Source organism: Manacus candei, unplaced genomic scaffold, assembly GCF_025592945.1.
Source record: "Manacus candei isolate 608988 ecotype Guabito, Panama unplaced genomic scaffold, ASM2559294v1 h1tg000002l, whole genome shotgun sequence".
Classification (NCBI taxonomy): domain Eukaryota; kingdom Metazoa; phylum Chordata; class Aves; order Passeriformes; family Pipridae; genus Manacus; species Manacus candei.
Genome location: NW_026138050.1, coordinates 4,798,939 through 4,810,856, shown reverse-complemented (window position 1 = coordinate 4,810,856; position 11,918 = coordinate 4,798,939). Strand labels below are relative to the sequence as shown.

At 50.8% G+C, this 11,918-nt stretch overlaps 1 protein-coding gene across 3 annotated transcripts; it reads left to right on the top strand.

Moving 5' to 3' along the window:
- The first annotated feature begins 766 nt into the window (after positions 1–766).
- CHST12 (carbohydrate sulfotransferase 12) lies at positions 767–8,084 on the top strand. 3 transcript variants are annotated; one of them, XM_051777304.1, is made up of 2 exons: positions 767–922; positions 6,308–8,084. In XM_051777304.1, exon 2 carries the CDS (start codon positions 6,403–6,405, stop codon positions 7,660–7,662), a length of 1,260 nt encoding a protein of 419 aa, XP_051633264.1. In that variant the 5' UTR covers positions 767–922; positions 6,308–6,402; the 3' UTR covers positions 7,663–8,084. The 3 variants fall into 3 exon arrangements, with proteins under 3 accessions (XP_051633264.1, XP_051633258.1, XP_051633274.1); XM_051777298.1 differs by lacking the exon at positions 767–922 and adding an exon at positions 936–1,068; XM_051777314.1 differs by lacking the exon at positions 767–922 and adding an exon at positions 2,529–2,591.
- Positions 8,085–11,918: the final 3,834 nt, after the last annotated feature.

Here is an 11,918-nt window from a genome sequence, read left to right as displayed (position 1 = left end):
TGTCTTCCCTCCTATAAGTATCGAAGGTGACAATCTCAGGTAGGTTTGTGCTTTTTCTCAAGTGGAGGAAGAGCCTTTTTTTACAGCTGTAGCACTTGCAAAGAACTTCCTACGTGCTCTTTCTGACTGGGCGACATTGTGCACACTCCCTATTCCTCCATGAGCCTTGCTTTGCTGTGGGGAAGATGAGGGATAGTTCACCCCAGGGATGAGGAAGCTTAATTACTTGCATTTATTAATGTCTTTAACCCCTGAGGTGGGGATGCAATGCAGGTGTGTGAGCAGGTCCAGCAAGCAGCCCATTTTCCTTATGAAAGAGGAAGCAGAAGTGTGATGGTGAACTAGGTCAGGAACACTTGTTCCCAGGGCTGATTCTTCTGGATAAACAAAGATATAAAGAAAAAAAAGAGCACACAGATAAAATAAACAGACTGTGTGTAAGATAAACCTGTGCCAGCAGTTCCTGAGCCAAGCCCGGAACTACGCCTCCCTCCACAACCCGCAAGGACTCGAAGGACCAGAAGGCTGAACAAACCCAGCTCCCAGAGAGACGCTCCACGACCCCTCGCCCCCTTTGTCGGACCCTCTCCTTGCGCTGAGAAAGCACAAGAAAACACTTCGATTTTTTTTTTTTTCTTCCGTACGGCGGCGCCTCCCCAGCGCGGGGGGCCCCGAGGGACGTCCCCGGGTGTCCCGCTCCCCCCGTGTCCCGCTCCCTCAGTGTCCCACACCGCGGGGCCGGGAGCGGGGCCGGGCCGCCCCCGGCGGGCGGAGCGGCGCCTGCGCGGCCCCGCGGGGAGCCCCCCCGCCGGCGTCTCGCGAGAGGCGGCGGCGCCGGGACCGGGGCGGGCGGAGCAGGAGCGGGAGGAGGAGGAGGAAGAGAAGGAGGAGGAGGAGGGAGGCGAAGGCTCCCCGGCGGGAGGTGAGCGCGGGGCCGCGGCCGCTCGGTGCCTGCGGGGCCGGGCGGGGCGCGGTGAGGCGGTGCCGCCCCGGGGCCGGGCCAGCCCCGGTTATGAGGCGCGGCGCGGTGTCCCCCCCTCCCCGTCCCTGCGCTCTGCCCGGTGCCAGGTAGGGCTCGGCTCCGGCGGGACACGGGGCATCGTGCGCGGGGCTCTGCGGGGCGGCTCCGCTTCTCCTTCACCTTCCCCGCGGTGCCGCCGGGATGGACATTCCCCGGCGAGCAGGGGGGCTCAGCTGGGGGGAGAGGGGGCGCAGGGGGGACTTTGTCGCTCCCTGCCTGGGAGGAGGCTGTGGGCAGGTGGGCGTCGGTCTTTTCTCCCGGGTGACGAGAGGTAGAACGAGATGGAACGGCCTCAAGCTGAGGCAGGGAAGGAGCTGCCCCGGGGAGCTGGTGGTCACACCGTCCCCTTGGAGGCAGACGTGGATGTGGCGCTGAGGGTCGCGGTTTGGTGGCGGGGCTGACAGTGTTTGGTGAATGGGTTGGTCTTGATGATCTTACAGGTCTTTTCCAACCTTAATGATTCTGGTGCTGGGCCTGAGGCTGGAAGCAGCAGCTCTGCCCGGTGCTCTGCAGCCGGTGCCGCGACCGAGAGCCATCCCGGGACTCGGCCGCCTCCCGAGCGCAGAGCCCGGCTCTCAGCGCTGCTCCAGGAGATCCGGCGGAAAACGCCGCTAATCCCGCCTGAACTCCACGCGCAAAACTTCACCGCCGAGCTCAGGCTGCAAACTATGCCTGAATCAGGTGTTTGCGAGGTGGTCGCGGGCAGTGCGGGTGTCGGGGGCTGGTTTCTGGCCCCCCTGTTGGCACACAACGAGCATCCCGGCGTGTTGCTGGCCCGGGCTGCAGCACCGGGGCTGCCGGAGGCGCTTCCTGCGTTTGTAAGGGCGGGGAAGATGCGTGTGCTGGAAGTTTGTGATAAAAGTAGTGGATACGCAGGACATGCTGTGTTTTGGGAGTTTCCTACTGGAAATTTTAGACACACTGTTATTGTGACAGCTTCCAAGTACGGGCATTAAAAAAGAGGCAACTGGCACTACTAAACCTGTACAAACCAGGCTTTTTTGGCAGCAATGGGCAGCAATCTACAGCTGCCATGACTGTAGATTAGAATGTTCGGGGTCCAGGGTGAAACATGCAATGCAATTCCTATTTTTTGCTTATGCTGTGCAGTAGTACTAATGTAACCATGGGTTAAAACCACCCTGCTATGCAAAGAGTGCTAGACTTTTGGGAAGCTGGGGAGAAGCAATGAGGTGAGCGATGGCTAAGCATATGAAATTTGCTTCTTGGTATAGTCTGTCTGCTTTGGTTGGTGGTAGCTTGTTCTCCTGCACCTTTAGGAGATTAACTTGGTTCCGTGTCTCTAGAGGCTGATGATTCCCTAAGTGCAACTGGTGCCAGGTGTGTGCAGTGGTATGGGGTATAGAAGGCTGCACAGGTCCAGTGATTGCTGGTAAATTCAGGTGCTCCAAGGGAAAATATCCATTTGAATTTTTTTTTTTGGGGGGGGATTGTATGTTTTTAAAATTTCTTATTCCACTTCTTTCTGTCTTCAGAAGGAGGTAAAGCCCAAGCAAGCTACCTGAAATCCTATATCTTTACCTGCTAGGACGAGTGGGTGCTGGAGGAGGTGAGCTGGTACTTAGTGCCTGACGTGTGCCACGTGCTTCCCTGGGGGGAAACTGTGGGAGAGGGACAAGCCTGGGGAAATACAAAGAGATGAGATCTGCACCCAAGCCTTTGGAGGCACACTCATTTCAAAACCATACCTGTTCACAGAGAGGGGTTATTGCCCCTTGTCTCTGGTGCATGGCTTTGTGTAAGCTACTTTATTTTCTGTAGGCCCTACTGCTCCTGCAAGTGAGATGGAGTTACTTCCGTTTGCGGTGAGGCTGTGAAAGAATGTAGTCCTTGCACAAAGCCAAGAAGAGAGGAAAAAAGAGACACAAATTACTTAAGCTGTTATCTGCCCTGAGAATAAACAGTTACAATCGGGCTGTGAAGTGGAAATAAGGTTTCCAAATCTCCGAGGAGTTGCATCTGCAATAGCTTTTGCAATAAGAGTGCTGGGGACACATCCCTCCTTTCTGGTGTTAAATGCAAGTTTGAAAGGTGATTGTTTGAAACGGCAGGTTGTGATAGGAGAGAATGGGAACAGTGACCTCAGAGTCTGGCTCGAGCTCGGGAGAAGACTCTTTGGTTCATAGCCAGACCAGGTTCAGGTTGGAGCTGGTCATGGGCTGGCTGCTCAGGGGACTCTGTAGGATGATTATAGCACTTGGTCCACTTCCCAGTTTGCCAGCGTCGTGTCACAGAGGCAGCTTTGTGTGGATCCGGGTGCACGTTCCTGTTGGCTGGTGACTTTGGGTTGAACTTGAATGTAAATTCTTGGCTCTTTCTGGAGACTTCTCCTTTTGATTCTGGCAAGGGGAAGACAGAGACATGTTCCATCTTATGTGCACAGAGACCTGTAATTTGTCCTTTCAGTTTGGCATCCTTTATGAAGTGCTCAGGAAGAGGATGTATCGTAGTCAATAGAGTAACTCTGTTTTCTGCAGTGTTTTCCTCCCGAGGGGGAATTAAGCTGTTTTACTGCTCTTTTCCAGGGCTCCTCTCTGGCACTGGTAGAGTTAATAGAAGTGGAGCCCTTTGCTGCTCACTGCTGTGTGTCTTGGAAAAGCCAAACTCTCTGGCAGGCCTGTGTGCATGTCCTGGAAAGCAGGCTAGAGCCCTTGGGGTGCTCTCAGTAAAGCTGCATTATGATGGTGGCTTTGAGGAAGAGCCCTCCTTCCCTTTGCCCCAGGAATGTGTGTGCCACACACAATGTCCCGTTTGCTCCTGTCACTGCTGCCAAGAGGGCGATCTGTCCACGCCTGGGCTGGGACAGCTTTGCAGGAATGTCAGCAAGCTGCTGTGCTGCCTGGGGCTGTGGAACCTGCTGGGTGTAGGGATAGCAGAAAAGGATGCTCCGTGCAGCTTTCCAGGCTTGCTGCATTCCAACCAGCCTAGAGGTCTCAAGCAGCGTTGGAAACACAGCGTGCTGGGATTATGTGCGCAGTGGGCACCCTATTCATCCAGAGTGGGAAGCAGTCCCTGCCCTGAGCAGCTAAATGGGCTCGAAAGCAAGGACAGATTTGGGCAAAATGCAAACCCAGGAGTGTGCCAAGCAGAAGGCTTGGCAGCGTCCCTCCATTATCTTCTGCTGCTGGACGGAGATGCTTGGCTTGAAGTGCTGACGCACATATGTAATTTGGCCCTTCTTTAGCTCCATGCTCATCTCTCTGGGTGTTTCTTCTTAGGTCTGCTCCATCCTCAGTCTTGACTAGCTAAACGTAGAGAATTACTGCTGAGTAATACCTGCTTCTTGCTCTGCAGACTGTAAAACCTTATGTCTGCAGTTCCTCCAGCTCCTCTTCACAGGCAGAATAAGAGCCTGGTTCCAGAAAAGGCACTTTTTGGTGTTGCAGTGCAAAGTTATGTGTTGGGCCATGGCTCTGCTGAAATTCTGGCTCTCCCTAGTTCCAGATTGTAAATAAATACACCAGGGTGGAGAAACCCTAAGCCTTCAGATCTGTGTTTTCTGTCTTTTGGGACAAGCTGACCTAATGCTTCAACATGCAACAATATCTGGTATTGTTCCTGTTTGTAACTAAATTCTTGTCTAATATTTCAAACCTGGACTTTTTGGTTGTTAAAATCTGGCACCCCTGAGACACAAGCACAGCCACGCAGGGGGCTCCTTACCAGGTCATTTGCTGCAAGGCTGTGCTGAGCACCTTTTCCTTGGGAATGACAGAGCTCAGCACTTCTGCATATCTGAACTCGAGGTCTTCTGTATCTCTCTGCAGGGTGGGGTTGGTGTTGTTTAGGGGTGATGTGAATTGGCTGGGGAGCAACCTCTGTGTTTTGGAGACCCAGCCTTCATTTTGAAAAGTTTTTCAGGGCAGCTTGTCCTGAAGTGGCTTTGTTTTTCAGAGCTGCTGTTTGCAGGGTTTGTTCTGAAGTCATTGGAAAGATTTGGGATGGCTGCAGAAAGGCCAGTTCTTGTTTTCTATCTGTAGGTGCTGTTCTGTGTTTACAATCAGGACCTGGACTGTGCTTAGAGGGGAGGAGGACATTGGAGTGATTACTTTTAGCTCCTCACTTTGCTATGTTGTTCTTCCCTGGCTGGAGGCACCGGCTCCTTGATGGCTGAGGGAGAGAACAAGGCTGGTTTGCCAGCCTGCCTCTGCATGCAGCCTTGGACCACAAAACATGCAGCAGGGTGGGGAGATGGATCTCCCTTGAGCATCTTGCTGGTGGAAAGGGGCTGGGAGACAACGTGGAAAGCAAGGTAGCAGTGAAAAGATGGGACTGGTTGAAGTAAAAAAACCAAACCTGCTGCACCTTCTAGAACAGATGATCTGAGGTGCCCTTTTAACAGTGATTTCATGACTGTCTTTGGTGATCAAGAGTTTAGTGATTAATTAAACGAGGAAAAGAGGTCCCGAGTCAAGTGTCTGAACACGAACACAGATTTACCAGAGCATCCTTAATCTCAGAAATCATTCAGTTAAAAGTAATTACTCCTTTAGATTTTTATTGATGAGTGGCTCTTATCAGGGCTGTGTCCCTTTGGGGGTTTTTGTAAGAAAACTCTTTGTGTAATCTCTGTTCCTGACAAAATGAAGTAGCTATCAAGAAAGGTTGTGGAGGGAACATCTACTGGGTGCCTTCACACTTATCTACACAGAGTAGATAAGATGGTGTGTTCAGGTCAGTGATGTTCTCTCAGCAGGGACTTGCTTTAGGCACTGAGGCAGTGGCATCTTCAGTCCTGTGTTTACGACTCCAATGAAGAATTTGTTTTCAGCACAGAGCACCTTCACGGGGAGATAAGACCACATTGTGATATCACAATTTAAAATCATGGATTAAGCCTTCTTTTTTTCTTGTGTGTTAGATATGTGTAAAATTCAAGGGGGTGGTTGGCTCTGCATGCTTCCTGTATACGGTTGTATATTTTAATACTCTAAACTTGCTTCTGTGAGCTCTAGGCCTGAAATCATTGTATTTTATTTATTTTTTTAAATTAAAACAGAGCTTTTCTTGAAATCATGTGATTCCAGAAGCTTGAGATTGATAAAAAGCCACAATTGCTATGAAACTGATAAAATTGCAACACACTGTGCCTCCTTTTGGCCAGTCAACTTTTCTCCACAGGGTCTCTCTGGGTACTCTCAGAGTTCTCCCTGTGTGAAAATGGGCATGGCTGGCCCCACAACAAGTCTTGATTGTGCCAGGTCGTTCTCTCCAAACCAGAGGGATTAAGGGCTCAACTGACTTTTTTTTCTCATGCCTTTCCAGGATCCTGCTCCGCAGCACAATGCTGGATCCCAAGCCTCACTCTGTGAGTCAGAGGTGAATCCAGGTGAAAGTCAGCTACCACAGTAGGTGTCAGGATGACCAAAGCACGGCTCCTCCGTCTCTCTGTGGTGCTGGTCTCCATCTTCATGATCCTTCTGATCATTGTGTACTGGGACAACGTGGGGACAGCTCACTTCTACCTGCACACGTCCTTCTCCAGGCCTCGTTCCCCAGGAGCCATCCCCGGTATCACGGCAGGTGAAGACTGGGAAGCCTTGCCAGATGTAGATGAATTTTTGGCAAAGCTTCTTAGTTCGAGCCTGAGACAGAACAACTCTACCCCCCGAAAGACAGAGCAGCTCCTTGTCCAGGGCTCCAACAAGCCTGTGGTGAGTAACTTGGAGGAGAAGGTGCGGGGCTATGACTGGTCTACGCACAAGGACAGGAACAGCCTGGACCAAGAGAAGCTGCAGGTGGAGAGGCAGAGAACGCTGCGGGAGTTTTGTGCCAATTCCAGCTTCACCTTTCCCACCAAGGAGCGCTCCTTTGATGACATCCCAAACTACGAGCTCAACCACCTGATCGTGGATGACCGCCACGGCATCATCTACTGCTACGTGCCCAAGGTGGCCTGTACCAACTGGAAACGAGTGATGATTGTGCTCAGTGAGAGCCTCCTGGACCAGGGCGTCCCGTACCGGAACCCTCTGGACATCCCCCGGGAACACGTCCACAACACCAGCACCCACCTGACCTTCAACAAATTCTGGCGCCGCTACGGGAAGTTCTCCCGGCACCTCATGAAGATCAAGCTGAAGAAGTACACCAAGTTCCTCTTTGTGCGGGACCCTTTTGTCCGCCTCATCTCCGCCTTCCGCAGCAAATTTGAGCTGGAGAACGAGGAGTTCTACCGGCGTTTCGCCATCCCCATGTTAAAGCTCTACTCCAACCACACCAACCTCCCCACCTCCGTTAGCGAGGCCTTCGGGGCAGGCCTCAAAGTCTCCTTTTCTGACTTCATCCAGTACTTACTGGATCCCAGGACAGAGAAGATGACCCCCTTCAATGAGCACTGGAGGCAGATTTACCGCCTGTGCCACCCGTGCCAGATAGACTATGATTTCATTGGAAAGCTGGAGACGCTGGATGAGGATGCTGCTTATTTATTGCAGCTCCTCAAAGTGGACAGGCTACTTCGCTTCCCACCCAGCTACAGGAACAGGACTGCCAGCAGCTGGGAAGATAACTGGTTTGCCAAAATCCCACTGGCTTGGAGGCAGCAGCTCTACAAGCTTTACGAAGCAGATTTTGTACTCTTTGGCTACCCCAAGCCAGAAAACTTGCTTAAAGACTAAAAGTGATTGGGCAGTGGGTGTGGGAGGGAACATCTGAAATACCAAAAATGTTTAAAGCCTCCTCATTTTTGCTCTTAACTCCCTTCCCCATACAGGTTGGTACAACGGAATATATTTTTTCTACTGCTTCCCCTTCCATTTTTGCAATAATGTCAGAATCCAGGGTATTCCAGCCAGCTGTGCATATGCAAAAAATGCCATTTTTTCGGTTATCATTGGTCTTCTGTTTTTTAAAATGTCCCCATATTTTGCAATGGGTCGCTGCCCTTGGTCACTCTGCCAACTGTGTCCTTCAGTAGCTTTTTATTAATACTTTTTAAAAATTAATATATTTAAGATATTTAATACAAAGCGTGTGTCGTGGCAAAGGAAGGGAAGGAATAAAAAAAAAAACCAGTAAAAGAAACCCCCAAGAAATTATACACCTGCCTCTGTGTGTTGTCTCAGGGCTGCTGTTTTGGAGGTCTGAGGTTTGCAGAGCACTCAGATCTCTCTGGAAGCTGGGATGTTGGTGGTGCCTTCACCAGCCAGGTCTGCTGGTGGTCAGCTCCGAGCTGGCTCAAGGCAGATGGGATGGGTCAGTGCCTGACTCTGCCAAACAGTCCTGGAAGAGCGCCAGGGCTCCGGTGACGTGTGCTGCTCACAGCTGGTGAGCCTGATGCCAGGGTCACGGGAAGGAAATGGCGTTGGGAGCAGTGACACCGAGCCTGTGAGGTGCTTCGGGACGTGCAGGTGGCCAACACAGCACCTCTGCACTGCCTCACCTTTTGGGAAAGCAGTGTGGGACTCTACTGTCCAAAAAGCTGAGGTTCAGCCCTTGTATACCTTGCTAGTGTGGAGCATCTCCCTTGACATGTCCTGTTGCAGGATGGTGCCTGACGTTTTTGGGGGTTGTGACCAGGCAGGAGGGGCAGAGTGTGCTCTTGGATGGCCCAGCTGTCCTGGTCACTGCTGTGTGCACTGCAGGTCCCTCGAGAGCTCTGCTGTGTCCTCATTCCTGTGCATGCTTTAAGGGAACGTGGCAGGGATGCAGATGCTTATCCCTGGAAGAAGATCCAAAAGGTTTCTTTCAATAAGCAGGTGTCAAGGTGAACTCCAAGTTCGTTTGTTTTCAGCGTGCCAGCTCTCGCTCGTGACACTGCGTCCTCATCCACCGCCTTTCTGCTGATTCCAAGTGACTGGTGCAGATTTGATCATCTGCCTTGCTGGGACCTGCTGCAGGAGTGATGGTTTCCACTGTGCCAGGAGCATGTGGGCTGCTTCCCAAAGGAAATTAATGCCTTTAGAGAGACTTTTTGTGTCTCATCAGCTGAATCTGCTTCTCTTTTTCTTTCTGAATTGCTCTGCAAAAACTGTCTGCTTAGCACATTAGGCAGGCAACTCTTTCAGAGCTGAAATGCTTTATTTCCCTGCACTGTGGATGGTATTGGTGATTAAGGTCCACGGTCAGGCCTTGGGAGGCAGCCCTGTGTTTTGGGCAGAATTCTTTATATTGGCCTTTTACTCAGTTCCTCTCCAAGGCCATAAGTGGGCATGACTTTTTCTGTCTCTCCTCGCTTCCCCAATTTCTGTACACATACATCTTTTTGGCACTGCATGCTCTTCCTAACAATTATGCTGCATCAAGCTTTTTAACCTGTAAATGAAAGGTAATTGCTGGTAGTTCCACTTGAAACAAAGGGTTTGTTTCTCATTGTATTCGCACTGCTCTCCTGTAATTTCTGCAGAGACATTTGCAGTTTAAATGAGCCTGAAGCCATTATCAGGGTCTTGGTGCCTAGCTCCTTACAGCTTGGGAAAAAAGGAAGTGCCTGTTTCTGAGTCATTATTTAAAACTAATAATAGAAAAGTGTTGATCTATTCAATTTTTTTCCCAGTTACCAGCTAATTGCTGCAAAACAGAAAGATGTAGAGAATCTCGTCTCCTGTAATGAGTAATCCCAGGAGTGTCTTGACTCCTGCTACATTTACATTTCTTCAGGGTGGGTTCATCTCACTCTTCAAAGATAAAGCGTGGATGTTTTCATCTCTTGTCTTTTCAGAGTGTTTATTTTTTCCTCTTTTAATTTCCATGTAATTGATGTTTAGTATGAGTAGACGTGGGTGGCTGGGACCGTGGCGCAGATGCTGCGCAAACTTCCTCCCAGCTGCTTCCCCTGCACCTCTTCATCTGGTCCTGTCTCTTCCTGCCCCTCCGACCAGGGCTTGGCTGCTGTACCCTGGTGACACTGCAAACCAGCTGCTGCCTCCTCAGCCACAGTTGTCCTGTGATTCATGGCCATGGCTCGTCCCAGGCAAGAGCCCAGGAGCATCTTTTCAAGGCCTGGCTGTCGGTCATCCAGGGCAGAGGAGGAATGGGCTGCAGAGTGTTACCATCATTTTTGGCAGCAAGGGCCTGGTTGTGAAATTGGCAGAAAAGGTGCAAAATGGCTGCAAATCCTGCCCAGCAGCTGGTGCATGTGATGTGGGAGTCTATCATCTCCACGTGGCTGCTTTGTGATTTAACAGCAGTAGAAGTAAAAAAACCTCCTTTCCCTTGCTGACACTGGCTAGAGAGAGGAAACTGTGGACACCTTTGAACGCTGCCTTCTCTCTCTCCATCCAAAGCTGGATAAAGTGGGTAAATTCCAGATTTATGTGCTAATATGTACTAATGTACTGCATCATGCTGAAGTCCAAATGTGTGAGGCTGCCTGCAGGCTGCCTGCATCCCAATGGCTTCATCAGCCTTCCTGGAAGCTGCAGTCAGGAGAATGTACAGATGGGGTAAGGCCGCTGAGGGCTCTGTGTTCTCTGCTTTCCCTCTTTCACCCCACCAAGCCCAGCCTTTACTGACATCTTAGACATTTTAGTGTTTGCAGACTCGTATCCATCCAGCGTGCCGGGTGCTGTTGGCTCTTTCCTCGTTTTCCATTGCCACGCTTCAAAGCACTTGCCCGGGAGGAGCAGTAAAGCTCAGATGGGGAGAGTGCATCTTGCAGTGGTTGGCTTCTGGATTCAAAATAGCTTGTTCCTTGCTGCTCCTTGCTTTTGAAGCCCTCCTTCCCCACCCTGCCACCACTGTGAATGTATTGTTAAGAAGTCAAAGGGGATCCAGGCTGTGCTGAGCTTTGTGGTGAGACCACTGGGTTGCCAGAACTGGGATGTAGCCTCTGGCTTTGGGAATGTGCATTTTTTGTGGGTTTCTTGCTCTGTTCTCATGATGTGAAAGTGTGTATGTGGGGGGGAGAAGGACAAAGAGTTCAGCCAGCCATGCTTCCTTCCCCCCTGGTTTCCTAAAGGATTTGGAACTTGATATTTGACAAATAATGGCAGGCAGAATGCATCCGTGCTGGCCTGAAGTCAGAAGAGGGCTAAAAATCTTGGAGTGTAGATGGTTATGATACTAGTATTGATTTTATGAGGGGTGGAAAAATGCTTTGAAGCTGCCTATTTGTGTCTGAATAAACCTGGCTTTGTCATTTCATGCTCAGCCTGCAAAGCTGTGTCCTGTTCCCCTCCTGGCTTGCTTTTCCCTGGGGTTGACCACTTGGCCAAAGTCAGCACGGAGTCTCTAACCAGGCAGAACTGATGTGCAGATGCAAAAATAACCTGGGGTTTGACCAAGATGTTTCCAGCTGGGTAGAACTAAAACCAGCTTTAGTGCTTGCTCAGCATCAGAGCCAAAGTCTTTACACAACCATTGAACAGATTCCGTCCCTCGCTGTCAGATGCCGGATTCACTGGTACAGTGGGATTCATGTGACCTGGCTTTGCAGCCCCTGCATCCTCCAGGAAGGGGCTGTCAAGTCTCAGAACTCTTTGCTTTTTGAGCAGTGACATGACTTTGCCAGGGTAGGAGTGTCCTTAACACATGGGTACCTTTGCATCTCTGTATTTTTTGCCTTAACCCTTTAATTCGCTTGAGCTTAATGGGGACGAAACTGTAGATCCATTACCCATGGACAGCATTTGCCCTGGGATAACATGAAATGAAGTGCTTTGGCTGTGTGTTTTGCATCCTTCAAGGTGGCACTGGGAGGATGGAGGGCAGGGGATGAATGGCAGCATTGAAAGGGTGGTGAAGAAAAGCCAGTTTGTTCCTTCTTACACAAGCTGGACCTTTGCAGCGGCCACGGGGGAAAGCCGGTGACTTGGCAGGGCACTGCGGGGCTGTGGTGCAGAACGGTGCCAGGGAGGGTGTGGGGTGTGATGGCATATAAGCGAGTCGTGTTGCTTGAATTTAAGGGCTTGCCCACGTTGGTCTTGCTTGTAAG

Coding starts and splice junctions, on each gene's coding strand:
- CHST12 (XM_051777304.1), top strand. CDS start 6,403: ATGACCAAAGCACGGCTCCTCCGTCTCTCTGTGGTGCTGGTCTCCATC.